General features: G+C 35.7%; 1 protein-coding gene across 2 annotated transcripts; it reads left to right on the top strand.

Moving 5' to 3' along the window:
- Nucleotides 1-6283: 6283 nt before the first annotated feature.
- IFT57 (Intraflagellar transport protein 57) lies at nucleotides 6284-17039 on the top strand (the record flags this gene model as incomplete). 2 transcript variants are annotated; one of them, XM_012939855.3, is made up of 5 exons in its annotated part: nucleotides 6284-6350; nucleotides 13347-13474; nucleotides 13509-14017; nucleotides 14665-15053; nucleotides 16710-17039. In XM_012939855.3, the coding sequence occupies exons 2-5, from the start codon at nucleotides 13347-13349 to the stop codon at nucleotides 17037-17039; spliced, it is 1356 nt and encodes a 451-aa protein (XP_012795309.3). In that variant the 5' UTR covers nucleotides 6284-6350. The 2 variants fall into 2 exon arrangements, with proteins under 2 accessions (XP_012795309.3, XP_051071898.1); XM_051211797.1 differs by lacking the exons at nucleotides 13347-13474; nucleotides 13509-14017; nucleotides 14665-15053; nucleotides 16710-17039 and adding exons at nucleotides 6458-6614; nucleotides 6656-7533.
- Nucleotides 17040-17206: the final 167 nt, after the last annotated feature.

The following is a 17206-nucleotide window of genomic DNA, read 5'->3' as shown; positions in this document are numbered from 1 at the left end:
TAAAAACGTTCCCATAACTTTCAAGCTAACCATAGACCGGTTTGTATCCCAGGAAGAAACTATGATTAACCTTTTATCGTGAAATGTAGTAAAATCAGAGCGAAACTCACTTTGTGCAGTAACCTCATACCTTTCATAAATATCCTGATCGCTGCATTGGAGATCATTACCGTTAGTTCGAAAACTGATCCAGTAAAGGTCCTTAATGAAACCCCCATGGACAATCAATATATCTGGATTTCGTCACAACAACCCTATTTCATTTTTTGAATATTGTGGCATGGTGGAACAAACCATAACTATTATTTACAATTGAGATGCATAAAAATTTGAAAAATCAATTGTTTTGCAATTTCGATCAAACAAACACATCTCCAGTATCTAAGTCCAGCGTTTCAAAGACCCCTGTTTGTCAACGTTTGCCTCCTTCTGATGTTGCTTACTGGATTGAGTGTTTCATCGTACTCACCTCTTTTGGTTGCGAGACCACGATTCCACCTTGGTTGATCGTTATTTTTGCGCCGTAGGGCAAACTGCATATCAGTTTGTCTAACAATGTCTTTACTGTAAGTAAAAAAATGACAAATTAGAACCTACCAACTTTCCTGAACAACTAATTTGGGCCTAAAGTACTTAACCTATTATTGGTTGAGAACTGGATATTATGTGATAGCGGAAAATATTTTGAAGATTATCTAGATACCGCCGCATAGAATACAGTATATTGACTGGATCAGTGCTTGAAAATAAAACTCGACGATGATTTAGAAAGGATGCTTGAACGAGTGCCCTAAGCTAGTGTATGTGCAGTTAAACTAATGAGGTCAGCATCAGTTTCGACGACTTACAAAAATGCTAACATTGTGGATTTATTTGGCGCTATATGTGTCAGATTTATATCTACCTATAATGTGGGACCTGCTTCTAATGAAAATAAACTTAGTCGTAATTTCATTATCGCAAATAAGGTCCTTGGGCTTTTTCTGAAATTTGCCAGCTAAACTGGCTAAACTTTGAAAAATAACAAGCTTAAGAAAGAGTTGTTCTAAACAAATGTAAAAATTCAGATAAGATACCCAGGCACATTATGATTTAAGACTACTTCGAGGGCATAAATCGTCCAGTATTGCAGGTATGTTGACTACGCTGAATAACAGACTGATTGCCAAACTACAATTAAAACAGACAATAGAAGCTAATTCAAATGTGACATGTCTCAGCCTATGAGTAACTCCTTAGGAAATAGAAGTTGCCGAACCTCCTACAGTCAATCACAAAATAGTGTAGTACTCAAAAAATATCCATCATGAAATAAATTCGACTTCCACGACTTGCAGCGTAACAATCATATGGTAGGAAACATAGAAGTTTATCTCCAGGTTTACAACGTCTTTTATTAGTACCGACATCAAAGTCGTAAAATCAAAGGGATAACAGAGATCTGATTACAAAGTTTTGAAGTTCAAATAACTCAATTAATAAAAATTACGTCTTAAATCTTCGACAGTTCCACAGTGAGTCAAATATGTGCAAAGTGGTCGTTCAAATGGCAATTAGATTTTTAAACGCACACAATTAAAACCTTTTTCCTAATGTTCTGCAGATACTTTAGATGTTAAATTGCTGTGATAGAATTACAGCTTGTTTATGACAGCTACATGCGCGCTGAGTAAATTCTATTGTTTTGATCGTTTATTACGTATCAAGACTACTGTTTTCACTTTAATTGAATTTATTTCAGTTAAACTATTCGATTAGAGTATCGTTTCCGTTTCTAAATTAGTTTGTCGTCGGTGTTTCAAAAAAGGCAGTGATCTTGTACCTGTTGTGATTATCCTTGTTTTTGTGTAATTATTGCATCGAAAGCATTCTTGGTTTAAATCAAAGTATTTTAGTTAAGGTTTGAAATCTTGGTAAAGTTTGTCTTGTGGTACCCTTTTTCTCGTTGACTGACACTGTGTTCATACTGTGATCATATCGTGTTTTACGCCTTAATCTGACTAGAATAATTGGTAGTACTCACAAATGTAGACAACCAAACTGTTTGTTCCCCGTGGAGGAAGGAATGCAGTGTGATGAATGCAAAAAGTGGTTCCATAAGATGTGCAACCGTTTAAGTTCCACTGCATACAAAAGATGTTCGAAGCCTAACTCACATTCGCTTTGCATGTTTTGCCGTGCAAATAAGACGTTACTAATACAGGAGGCTATGAGCCTATTGGCTTTGGCCTGCGCATACGTTGATGTGTAGTGCCTGCTGTTATGAGATGCCTTAAACAACCAACTTTGACTGACGGAAAAATGAAATATCTGTTAACATTAACGAGGGGGGTAGTACCACCTTACACTGACATTGGTAACCATGCACGTCTAGTGCAAACTGAAGATCTGGATAAAACCATCACCGCTCCAAATAGTCCCAGTGTCCTGAGGGATTAAAAATGGACTGCAGTGCGGAGAAAACGAAACGAAAAGAAAAAAGCTGTAATCAGTATGCAGTTGGTTGTCAAGTCACTGGTGGACTCCCATTGTGAGTCACAAAATGCACTATCAAAATCTGATAGTAAGAGGGAAACCCACTCTGGCGTGACTGAGAAGAAGAATTTAATCGAATATCATTGTGAGTAATAGCTGTAGTCAAACGACCCAAAATTAGACACGCTCATGATTTAGAGAAGCTGGGAGAATATATATTCGTAGTATCTTACCAGATAACTCTAAAAAGCAGTTCAGGTCAAAAAACTGGTTAGGATAGGCAAGAGGACTGGAGACAATGTTGAACCCCGACCATGCAGACTCCATAATGTAACCCGAGGATCGGAGAAGCAACTGGATCTCCTGTTAACTAGCGCTCGTTGTTACGACAATTTTACATCCGAGTTAGACCTGATATGTCTCTCGAAGATAGAAAAAAGAGGAAGAGAGCACTAGCTGAACTAGAAACCCGTCATAAAAACGGTGAGGAAAATCTCCGACTAGTGGGTTTTCGGATAGTCAGGTCTTGGAAGCGAATGCTACCAAGGCCTGTGTGGATAGGCCGTTGTACTTAGAAGTTTTATATGCCAATGCTCGTGGTCTAAGAGATAAGTTCTATGAACTAGAAGCATTAGTGGGCAGATCAAAGCCACCGATTGTAGCAGTGACAAAAACTTGGTTGGTCCATGACTCAGACATTACTCCAGAATTATTCGGATACCATTACCTCAGGAGTGATAGACATAGATGTAGAAAGGGAGGTGACGTCCTTTAATACATAGCCAGCGCATCCCATGATAGCGGTACTTGTGAAGTCATTAGCTGTGAATTGGCTATCGGATGTGGTACACTCATGCTCGGTGTCATCTATCGTAGCTCAATTTTCCTAGCTGATGAGTTTAATTTAGGGCGCATTCAGCTATGAGGTGCAGATAACGGATGCTTGATAATAGGAGACTTTAATGCACATGATATTAGTTGAGCTTAGATTACCACAGAAGGATCTATAAACTAGTTTGAAAGTATGATCCTGACAACAATAATGGAGCATGCATTAATACAGCATGTATCTGAACCCACACGTTTTGGTGCAAACCAAGGCTCTTCTCTGTTGGAATTGGTAATCACTTAGGATACTGAGGATATTGTCGACCTGAATATTCTTCCACCGTTAGTGAACAGTGATCACGCTGTTTTGTCATTCACGGTTAGAACTAGGGACATGTTATACGGTTAGGTTACACCTCGCCCAAATGTATGGATAGGTAACATATCAGCCATTCAGGAGTGAGCTGCTAAGATAGATTAGTTTGTAAATACTAGCTCATCAGTTGAAGAAGCACGGTCTGAAAAATTATGGTTTACTATGGTATTAGTACTGCTCTAATAATATACCTAATCCTAATATCGTAAATTTGTCATGATATAACTGCCTAATCTATGAGATCTTACGTGGAAGTCACATCATCGTCTACACCAACTCACCACATCGTAGCAATTACCAACAAATGATAGAGAGCAAACTTAGGCTAGAGACAGAACAATATATTTAATGTGAATAAAGGATATAAGGTGACATTCAGAAGGGACCACGCCTGCAAGGCCGAGCAAAGCCGTACGACCAATTACAATTAATTCGATTCATTCTTCCTGCCCTCTTCATCGTTGGGTTTTTCTCCGTGTTAAATGTTGAATGTCTATTTCCTACAATGTCTCGTATTAAGGCCCATTGCCACTACAGGTATGTATTTAAAGGTAAGTTTAGTTTAGTTACGTCCTCGTACATACCATACCTGGTACCGCGTAGACCGAATGGCAGTTCACCATGGGTAACTAAACGAGTTAAGAAACTTCCTACAAGGAGGAAAAAGCGCTAGAATATGCTCATCTCTACTGGCTTATAACAATACAGACCAGGTTATGGTAAGATTAGGAATGCCTGTAAAGCGTTAATAAATAAGGCTAGACGATCATATGGAAGACACTTGGTTAGGTATTGTAGATGTGTTCCGAAACGGTTATTCTCATATATAAAAAGGCGAACTCAGAGAGGTGATGGAATTCCATCGCTTTTGATATTGTAAATACTTTAATCTTGTCAAGAAATGATACCGAAGAAACTGGAGCCTTATCGGAATATTTCAGTAAAGTGTTCTCTATCAGTAATGAAGAATGACCAACGATTCATTGTGATTGTGGCGTCTCATTGATGAACTCTGTAGTCAGTGTGAAAGGCACTGTCTTGAGGCTACTTCAGCATCTCGCACCTGATAAGTCCAGTGGTCCTGATGGTATTCATTCTGGGATTATGAAAGCCATATCAGATGTACTTGCTGAACCATTAGCGATACTGTTTGACATGTCTCTGAGACAGTCCAGAGACTGGAAAAGCGGAATAATAAGTCCTGTGCATAAGGCTAGGAGTAGGGATTTAGTTAGTAACTATAGTCCCGTTAGCTTAACTAGTGCAGTTGTAAAACTGTTGAAAAAATAATTCGAATATCTGCTATAAACTATGTCGAAGGGTATAATCTTTTCTCCAGGGAACAACATTGTTTTCAGAGAGGCTTATCATGCTTGACAAATCTGATTGCAAGAGAAGATTGGGCTGCTGCAAAAGATCGGAATACTCCTATGGATGTGATCTTCATAGATTTAGGTAAGGCCTTCGATAAGGTCTCCCACTCTGGTCTTAAATTCAAACTGGAATGTTTTGGAATCCATTATACAGTCGTAGATTGGATAAGTAACTTTCTCCATGACAGGAGACAAACGGAAAGGGTAAATAGGGCTCTTTCTTCGTGAGTACCTGTGAAAAATGGAGTTCCCCAAGGTACAAACCTCGGTCCACTCTTCTTTTTACTTTATGTAAATGAACTACCAACTATAGCAAAATCATCCGTTCTACTCTTCTCTGATGACATGAAAATATGGAGACCCATACACAGTATGTGGGATAGATAGTATTACAGAATGATCTCAGCTCATTGGTGGCATGCATGGACAGATGGTCACTAGAAATAAATCCTAACAAGAGTGCAGCGATGCAAATAAATAATTATGATGAATCGCATCACTACACAATATGTGGATTCGTGCTACCCAAGGTAAGAAACTATAAAGATTTAAAAGTCATATTAAGCAGCGATCTCAAAATCACCAGTCACTGTAAGGCTGCTGCTGCTGTGAAAGGCTATAGGGTATTACGGTCTATGCGTAGGTCTTTCCAATATTTAGATGATGAAATGTTTAGATTATTATACCCGATTTTCGTGCCATCACATTTAGAATATTGGATTTAAGCAGCGAGCCCTTCTTTCAAGTACGAAACAGATATGCTGGAAAAAGTCCGACGACGAGGGACCAAGATGGTACAAGGTCTATCTGGCCTATCTTATGAAGACAGACTCAAACACTTTAACTTATTTCCGTTATCATACCGTAGAATACGGTATCGTATACTGAACGATGACCTTGATATTAACATGTCTTACCATTTACTTCCGCCCAGGACTGATCATTTGAGAGGATATTCGAAGAAAGTTCAAAAACTGAGATCAAATCGTTTACGTCTGGAGTTTGGTTTCTCTCATCGAGTAGTGAATTACTGGAATTCTCTACCGGAAAATGTAATATCAGCATTTTCTGTCGATATATTCAAAACGAGATTGGACCTCCACAGTATTACAAACTGCAAAGATTAATATAGGTCGGTAGACCCCCTATCCTTATTACTGAAGACAGAAGACTGAGTACCACGCTTTGTTTGAACTCACCAAATGGCATAAACTATGGCAACAGAATGTACACTCGTGTGATACAAATGTCTGAAAGATAAAGTAATATCAAATATTTCAAGTCGTAAGCACGATCAGGTGAGATTTATATGGTTTTTACATGGTGTCTATGTGTATACAAACACAAGCAAGAGTTTTTTCACTAAAAACAGATCCCTATTTCGGGGAAATTTTATCCATTTCAGAGCAATTTTGAAGAAAAGTTTTTTCAAAATTGCACAAAACCCCCTGAAATTTCCACATGCTTGGGAGCATCCTCAAAAGTTTGGGTAAAACTGCTAATTGTGATTGGATTCTGGAGAATACCTCAAAATATTTGAGGTGTTACAATCTCCCAATATTGTAAGATTGTTACACAGAATCTTTTGAAATAATAATTTCAGGAACTATAGTTCGTGATTGCTTAATCACACACTTGCCATTTTATCAATCGTCACTGAATTATTGAAAACACTGCTACTAATGGATTGTAAGTTTAGTTGAAATGAATTAAGATGCATCTTTCTCAATCAACCAATAAAAACAATAAAAGCAAACAGGGGGCAAATTAAGGGGGCGTTCCATCACAAAATAAGGAACATGTCAAAAACTCCTTTTTGTCTCTCCGTTTGAAATGTCGCTGAGTTGTCTACTTTTAGCCTAAATTCATGCTGAATTGTCTGTCTTTTGTTGAATTACACTCTTGGTTGTCCGTCATTCACCTAAGCACAAATACCTCTCAGATATTGCCTTCACTTTCATCACAAAACACACGAAGACTATAATTGACCAGACTAAAAAATGATACATGGCTAAATACATTTATTAGCTAAAAATAACATCATAGTTTACGAGCAAATTAATAACAGACAGATGCTCGATCTACGATCTTTACATATTTACGTTGTAAGTGCAAAGTTACAATGTCATTTGCGAAGATCTACAAAAGAACTTACAGGTAATGGATTAATTGAAAATATGTCCCACTTGATAAACACATATCTAATTGAACTGCCTTCCACAACACAGGCTTTATTAGTTCAAGCGCCTCACATGCGAGTCAATACATGGCAAGAAAAGGCTTTAATAAAAATTAATGTAAACATAAAATTGCATTTCAATGAGAAAGCCTTTCTTAAACTGCAGTATTTTATTCTGAAATTTAATAAACACAAAAACTTGCAACGATTTTCAACTATCTTAGTTTGTTAGATGACTGTCGACGTGGAGTATGAATTACAGTTATGCTCGTTAATATTGACCACTGCACCTACAGAACAACAATAAAAAATTATAACTTTAGATTAATACATTCATGTTCTGATTTTATTCTGTGACACTTTTGTAGTTTGTATCATGTGAAAATACCCTTGAGTCGCGATTTCAAGCACTTTAGCAAAATGTTTCCGATTACTGCTTATACTCATACTACATTTACCACTACGGGATTTGAATTGAAAATTGTATCTCTGTGCTAATGCGGTATGGCAACTTGAATTGATGTACGTACGTACGAAGTTCTATGTTGTTGTCGACTGACTAACTGAAGTAACAATCAAATAAATTTAGTGGACTTGCAGATTTGCCCCTCGTATCTTCTTTCTGAAGACATGCATCCGACTTTCGCAGTTCCTCTTCGGATGACAAAGGGAACTGCAAACTTGCTCGTTCAGTATCATGTTTTCGTGAATGGTCACATCCATTACACTTAGATACCAACTGCCTAATGTTCGCACTCAAGTCTGATAAAGCTGATGGCATATTTTGCAGAACAGCATGTGGTTCATCGAATCCTGAGCATTAACTTAAATTGGAAACGTAACTTACTCGGCCCCTAACGCACTGCTCATACGCTTTCACTCGGACATTGAAGGTGATACATTTACTGTGTTGAACTAGTTTATTAAGATTTTCAATTAAAACCGCCTACTTCGCAGCCGGTGATATGATAGTGCCCAGTATTCTGGATTTAGAATATTGAACACGGTTGTTTCCAGCCCTCATTTTAGCCACACACGTGTCAACGAAATTATACAGAAACTCTTCTTTCCGTTTCGATTCACCTCTGCAAAATATTAATAAAATTACTGTACTGACGTTTTCGGCTTCTCTGCGTTTAGTGGCTAGGTATTTTCATCCATCAAACTACTAGCATGGTAACCAGCAAAATTATTGAACCAATAAACAACTCTTTTTCAGTCTGTAAACTATCTATAGCAAATGAATGACACTGTATTTATAAGTCACCACAGTAGTGGGTGACCTTGTACATAAGAAGTAACCAATTATTGTCTGACTGGGCTTTGTTCTGCAAGTCGGTAGCATACCAACAAAGTTCTTTACCTACACTCCACTTTCTAGCTGCAATTACGACCTCCCTCTTGCTTGGTACATCGTTAAGTATGAACTACAAAATGGTTAGGAATGGACTTGAAGTAATATTATTAGCAAGACAAAAATGCGGTTCACGTGAATGTATCTAGCAATGAACAAATCTACATTACTAAGACGGTTAACGGAAATACATTTACAGTTTACACCGTTAATTGAAATTCATATGTACTCATGAATAACTATCAAGCACATAGATATACCTATGTCACTAGAAGGAAATGTTCAGTGAAGTAATCCCATGTAACAATAAATTGTCTAGATTTAATTATTCCGTTTTCCCCTTTACCAATGACTAGCTCATGTTTACCGTGTAATATAATAACGTTATCGGGCGCAAACGGATTTAGTCTAGTGTTCTTTAGCGTTATTTGGTTTTTGTGACCAGACTTGACGGATGTGGGCAGAAACGCTGGCTTACAGCCTACCACATAAAGATATTTCCCCCTAACACTGAACTGCTCGTTTTGCTACAGTATAACTGCTATGCACCAATCTTTCAATCTATCTAATACAGGACTCAAATGGGAAGAATGAAAAGAATCTGAAGCTCCATGTGAACGAACGTCATCACAAAGGTGTTTCAACAAATGCACTTTATAAACTAGATATTCAGTTCCATTCCATCATTCATATTCTTTATGAAGATATAATAAATCATTCTTAACAGAATCCGTTGCTCTGCTATGTAATGTGGGATGCGCTAACAAATACATCGCTAGTGCTAAAAGCTTGAAATTCAGGTATAACGGTAATGGTAAATAATGTTTAGGAGTAACGAAGGCTGAATAAAGAAGGAAAACTGAACATTTTGTCGCTTTTCATACTGGGAAGAAGTCTGATGCCCGACATTTACGCTGAAATTCTGATGGAAGATTTTCAACACAACTTGAGATTAACTTATTTATATCCGTAATTACAGATTTGTTCGTGTTTATAATTCTTTTGTGATAGAAATCTATCGATAGACTGATTAGCTTCTTTGCCACATCTAAGTATACAATGTTCATTGGATCTAAATGGAATGCAGAAATCATGTTAATGCAAGTGTCCCGAAATTGGAATGGTCTTGATAGCGAATTGATTGGCTCTGCTGGCGAAAACTGTCATCAGATCGCAATGTATATTCATCACTTGGAAACCTCATTCTCCCGTCAAGGCGACGGCTTACTGCAATACACCTATCGCAGCCTAATCTTATATTGTGGTTAACTGTGTATCTAACATCTTAATGAGCAGGTGCGTCATAGACTACAGCGACTAGTTTAATAGCTACCTATTTATTGTACCTAACAATATTCAGCCCTAGATCGCTCATTTCTTTTAATTCAGAAATAATGTCCTCAGATATTTCATCAAAGTCAGTCGGCTTAGTATTCTCTCCATAGATACCTATGATGAATATACCTCTAAAACTAGGGGTAGCGATGCGTCTTAATGTAGGCCATAACTATTGACTAGATTTCCTTGAAATAGACGGCCCATCTACATTATTACGTAAGTTCAAGTTATCGAAATCAGTTGTTATAACAACTTACTGCAAACAAATATATCGGGAAACTCGTAGTTATAGTGGTATTTACCACCACCATGGTTATGATTATGCTGCCAAGTTTTTATAGCCAATTTTGACTCCGACTGGTAACGACGACAATGATGAAACAAGGATCCTTACCAGCTCCATGCATACGTTTCGTAAGCTGATATTTTTAATAACGACAATAACAAACAGTTCAAATATGAGTAGTACTAAAGGTTTACATATTCCATGCACATTATTTTACAAATAAACGATAAAAACGAATAAAAGAACATTACGCAGAGTACAAGTAGTCGTAAATTGGCCTTTTTGGTTAAGATCAGTGAATTGAAAGTGACTCAGCTTATATAGTTAGTATACAATGACTAAAAAATATGGACACAAAAATACTGACATAAACACTGAAGTGTATGCTATACGAAAGTGAATAGCTGGCCACAAAATACGTACAGTATGATTAATACGGTTACTAATGTCACAATTGTTAGTCTGCTTTTTCCTGTGTATACATTAGTGGTTGGAAAATGGAATTATACGGGAAGGCTCGTTGCAATTCTAGAATCATAAACCCAGCGATTTCTATCACTTTTGGTTTATATTCGTCGTTCCAAAAACCCTGTATTTATAGCCTGTAGCTCTGTCCTAACTATATATATCGTCATGGCCTAGTGTATACCTTGATCCCATCTTACATTTTTCTAAACTTGTATTAGTGCGTCTGTGATCCCACACTAAAATTAATCATGAATCTGGAGAAAATGCGCATGTTTCAACAAGTATTATCGGTAACCATTTTACACTATGATCATTTGAATTTAATTCTGCTTTAAGTAAAATTACTTTCCCGGTAGTTTTTTGAAGAGACTAGCTCAATTATTTTGTTACCAATTGAAGTGATCTAGTAGTTTGACCGGTCACTGAGTTTATGCGTTATATTATTAAAACATCATCCCAGACTTTCCTATTAATGTTGGGGGTAATTAGCATTCGTCAATTTTCGTAAATAGAACAATCCTTCTATATTATCGTTTTTAGGCACAATTCTTTGATGCCACCGGTAAATAAACAAAAGGTAAAGATCATAATCCCACAAAATGTACTAAAGATACGACCGAAATGTCTTAGCGTTATTACACAGCACATGAAAATCGTGAGCCCGATAGAAGTAAGCCATGCATCGTCTCAGTTAGATCTTCTTAATTACGTAGCGTTTATTACATATGTATCTTATTAGGACACCAGTATAAAGATTTATAGTCGTTGCTTTTGAGTAACATTTAGATTATACTGTATATAAGTATACCAGCCTCAAAACACAAGTACTATTCCATCAGGTACTTAGACTCTTGTAATATATGTGAGTTATGACTGGTAACCGAACGAAATATCAAACATCTATAGTTTATACCATTTTGGCAGCCTAAGAACTTGTTTCCTAAATACTATGTTATGTATGGAAAACTTTTACCTATGACGTTTCTTTGTTCGAGTTCACTCAAATTATTCAAACGCCTCTTATGAATTCACATCTTGTCCGAAGATTTGTCGTTCAATTTAGGATATCTAAAAAACATTCATCATTTCCAGGACGCAGTTCACTGAGCACATTTCACAAATATTTAAGTGTTGAACATAAATATTTCACATAACAAATGTAAGAATGCATCTTAAAACTGCTCCACATTGACGTCTGGTGTAAAAGATGTAAGATACCTGGATTCATCGACTACGCTATCTGATATAACTTTAAGATCACGAACTAAACCGATCAAACATAGTCAACACTAAAGTTCAGATTATATAACCATGCTTGTCTCTAGCAACCTACTGATAAACATTTTACTATATTACAAAGACATGAATATCCTTAGCGCTTGTTGATGAGTATAAGTAATTTTATGTCAGACATTGACTTTCGGATTACTTGATAAATACCTGATATATAATACTTGAAACTTTATAAGCCATGATACGGATATATTTGCTTTATAACCATTTATGCCATGTAAAGTGTTGGTCATAAGTACAAATTACGCTGGTAGATGGGACCACGTACAACCAAGCATAAGAATGAGCCGTTCAGGGTGGTAACAAATTATTGAAGACGATACCTATGCTCACAAAGACGTAAAGCTCAATGAATGTGTGTCTAGTTAAATGAATCGGACACAGAAAATTAGAAAGTGATTTACTTTGGAATTTATAAATTACTGATTGGTATCAAAATATGGAATGAGTGTTGTGGAATTAAAATGTGTTATTAAAATCAGTAGATATTAATGGAATGAAATAACAATTATGCAAAATATGACATTTAAAATAAGGTTTAGAAAATAATCATATCATTTAATTCATGCTCGATAATTAATTAAGCTTGTGGATTTCTTTTACTCCCATTTTTTGAGCCATATTTAACTATGAATAAATAATCTTAATATGGATACATAAAATACCTAATTTAATCACAGCCAATGCATATTTTTCTCAGATTTGACCACATTATTTCACAATAATATTAACTCAATACTTTTCATTGATAAAGTTATTTGCATTCATGGACCCTTCTTTTATTAGATGCCTAACCGAAAACTGCTTCTGTCAGATTGGAACCAAAGTATAACGGTGAATGTATTGGTCTCTACTAGATGGTTTTCAAAATATGCTAGTCACCTGAGTTATCCAAAAATGTTTTAGCTTACTATTCCTGGTTTAAAAATGAGTACCTTTCACACGGTGAAAACTACAAATCTGTAGAATTTACTTGTTTTAGACTATTTTTGATAAGTACAAACCTTATTCGGCATCAGATAAACCCTCAGTTATCAAATATTAGAAAATAAATCGTTATACAGTTCTCAATCCCTAATTTATTTAATTATGCACATGATTATCACTATTGACATTTATGTAACTATCTAATTTTCAACTTTTCAACAATGAGTTAATGTGCTTTTACTTACAACCATTATCGTGAGGATAGTGTGTCCCTAGTAAGATCTTATTTACTTGATTCTAAGTTAGCTGTTAGTCACAATTTTAGTAAATTATCCTAGTTTTACGGGGATAATAGGGTTCTGTAATTATCTAACTAACGTAATTTTGATACTTAATTTGATATATCAAACTCAATAATTGAATAAACTAGTTGTTTTTTTCCACCATAGATGTCACGAGAAAAAGCTAAAAGCCATGAACATAGTGAAGAACAAAAGTATCAATATGCAGTTTTTGCACAAATGGAAAGTCTGAGTGAAAAACTCAAACTACTGAATTATGAGAAAAAATTTTGCAAGTAATCACATCTAAGAATAATAAGTCATTGGTAGGCGACGACATCAAAAACCTATCACAAGACATTATTTTGCAATTCCTACTAATCCTGGTGAACAATTTCATTATTTCACTACCCTAGCTGCGTGGCTGATTTCACAGGCAAACTGTAAAATTGACCAACCGCAAGAATACGACGATCCGAATGCAACAATATCAACTATTTTAGATGCTGTCAGAACTCTAGGATATGTTGTAGAGTTCCCACCTTTAAAACTGAAAAGTGGATGTGGTGAATATTGCATTAATGTTCTTAACATGTTGGCTGACGCAAGCCTGCAGGTTCAAAACATTAAACTCCTACCACCTGAATATCCAGAAGATGAAGTAGAAGAGTCTGGTGTTCAAGACGGTGAATCATCGCAAACTGACGAAGAAACAGAAGAGTGGGTCGGATCTTCAATCGGTAGTCGATTCAAATATAGTCTGTCAGACTGCGACAGGCTAGGGAATTGTGAGGAACAAAGTGATGATGACGATGATGAAGAGGTGGTTGACTTAAAAGGTAAATTACTGTTTCTTCATTTTGAAATTAAAAGTTTTTCTTTAGTAATGGCCAAACTAAGACTGTGTAGTCCGAAATTTAGCAAAACAATATTGTAGGAACTATTACCGCATTTCACGGGTTTCATAATGTTGAAAACTTTCCTAACTTTCATTTTTCCTAAACAAAAGCATGCATTGACTACACCACATTTTTTTACAAATCGTATATCCATCCTTTTCTTCATTAACATGAATTAACATTTCAGTGATAATATACGAAATCCAAATCAATAAAATAAGAACTAAACATTTCAGGCCACATGATTTTTAAACATTTCTATGTAGACGTTTCTCAATGATTTATCTTGACGATCTCAGGATAAAATTAATCGACTTGTGACCAAAATTATAATCGTGATGGTGTATAGTTATGTACAAGTTAATTTGTCAGTGAAAATGTAAAAACTGTACTCATATGGAATCATATTTTTTAAAACCTGTGAACTATGGAGTAAACCATCTCCTGACAGATATGTCACTGGACTCCAAATAAAGTTCACGTACTGAGATCACAATAAAGACTGGGTAAATCAGATTCCGTTATGTAACAACTCATCAGTTGATTGTATCTGTTATCTTTAAAAGACTATTCATTATTAATTATAGGAATTAATCTAAAACCTAACCAAAGTCATAAAACAGATTTGACTGAAAAACAGACAGAACTTAAACCTGCAGGCAAAATAGATGAGAAAAGACCGAATAATCGTGCAGTCTTAGAATGCTCTACAGACCCAGCAGATTGGAAACTTGAAGTTGAACGAATATTACCACAACTACGTGTCAATGTTCACAGTGATGTCAAAGACTGGAGAACTCATCTGGATCAAATGAAGCAGCTGATAATGGAAATCGAAACTACCTTTCAGGATGCTAAATCCCAATTAATCAGATTACACGATGACCTGAATTCAGATGTCGATAAAATAAATAACCGAGAGAAGTATATGAATAATCAAGTGGAGCCTCTGTTGGCGCAATATAGAACTGTACAGGTAGGCTCCTAAGATCTTTTCATATTGCCTTGAGTTGTTCAACCGGAACAGACCTCCTAGTCAAACAATCAGTTGATTTTTTTAATCAGTCCTGGAACCTTGTCACCTACAACGGCTGACTATGAAAATACGTACTGAATCCTGTAATTTACATTTCGGAAAGATATTTTTCCGCTAACTGGTCACAAACTAATAGTAAACCAATGCAAACTTCGACGTATATATGCTGGAGTTTAGTGCATACGATTCCAATAACTGTAATATAGCTAACGTAACTCAATACACATATACAGGTTCTTATACTGGTTTATTCATACACAAAAACATACGTTAATTCGAATTAGCGAGTCAGTAGTTGAAAGTAGGGTGACAAAAAGACTAAGCCACCATTCCAATTATCTGAGTAGAAGTCTGGTTGATAAGTGAACAAACTGAGAGTAATTCTCGTTAGAATTGTATAAATCTTAAAATTTCACAATAAAAATTTCAAGAATATGAAGCACTTATCACAGCAGTATTAGGAATATGTTGGATTAAAAGAAAACTGAAGATACAAAAGTTTAGTCCCATTCTCAACCTACATTTCTCGTTGAAATAATTTATTAAAATTATCCATCGTAGCGCATTACGTAATTGAACCTTATAAGATAGTTTACATACTAACTTTCGTGACTTGAATGCATGAGAAAACCCTTTACGATCGATTTGCTGTAACTGTTACTGCTAAGACTCAGTAATTGCCTTGTCCATTGACTGAAGGTCGCTAAGACGTATCGCAACGTATTTCTTACGCTTTAAATATTGATACAATGGAAAACAAAGTCTTAGCTTTGAAATACTCATAATCCCAACGTTTCTGTCAGTTATTATGCCGGAACTTCAGTGTTATAAATTATTTCGAAGAATGTGAGTATGAGGTGTACGCTAATCGAAATTTCCTGTAAGTAAACTTTTAACTCAAATGTATAGTATACTGTAGAGGTCGATTTCTCCCTATTTGACTTCGAAATACATCCTGTTAACTGTGTATTTTAGCAGACCAGTTATTCTGACAGCACTATTAATTTACTCGAGAATATTCAAAAGCCAAAACACCAGTTGTTGTGAGTGTATTGTTATTAATTAGTAAAATCTACAAACACGAAAGCGGCAAGCACACTGGGAAGTAAGTGAAAAGTCGGAGCATGTCTATGTATTTTGTGCTAATCAATATGTAGGTAAAGTTATCGGTTATCTGTGTTTACAACCAACGAGGATAGACAAAGATTGAGGTGTAGACATGCTTTCAATCAGACCCAAACATAATTTTACAGTGAACTAATTGTCTAAATTACAGCATATAGGAATTAAAAAACGTAATGAGTTTACTACAATACGATACCAATTAGAAACGTCAAAATAGTGATATCATTAGAAGCTCATGAAAATCATGACAAAAATTACTGAATGTTCTAAAAAGGGAGATGTAAATACTGTTGGCTAATAATGAATACTTGGAATATGCATACAATTAATATTGTGAAAAGTACTATTCTAAAGATAACTTATTTCGTGAGTACTACAAACAAGTGTTTTATGTGTATACTCAGACAGTATTTCACAAACTATTAATACTGCTACATGTATGATCTTTTTATACTTGTATCTTTATTATAGGATAACTTAAATGATATAAATGCCAAGTATCGAGAAGCAAGTGGCGGAATCACTACTCGAAGTCGTACTTTATCTGAAATCAGTGAAGAACTGGAACGTGTCAAAACAGAGATGGACGAAAAAGGCTTGAGTATGACAGACAGTTCGTCTGTAGTGCGTATTAAACAAGCTATTCAGCGTCTTAAGTCAGAGATTACTACGATGGACATCAGAACTGGTGTTTTGGAGCACATCCTACTTAGAACACATTTACGAGTTCGTGAAGATAGTCAGAAACCATTTACTAAGATGATGGAATCGTCAAATGGAAATGGGGCATTTGTCTTTTGATTAAATCTTATCTGTGGAATTATTTGTTTTTATATATTTCTGAAATTTGTTGAACAACTTTGCCTTTTTTGTCTCTTTCCCTTACCTAAAATATAAATGTAATATACAATACTTCATATACGACTGGAACATTATTTCTAGCAACACTTCATACATATCAAGCAGAC

This window comes from Schistosoma haematobium, chromosome ZW (assembly GCF_000699445.3).
Source record: "Schistosoma haematobium chromosome ZW, whole genome shotgun sequence".
NCBI classification, from domain to species: Eukaryota; Metazoa; Platyhelminthes; class Trematoda; order Strigeidida; family Schistosomatidae; genus Schistosoma; species Schistosoma haematobium.
The sequence above is the reverse complement of the archived record's forward strand: the minus strand, read 5'-3'. Positions and strand labels throughout refer to the sequence as shown.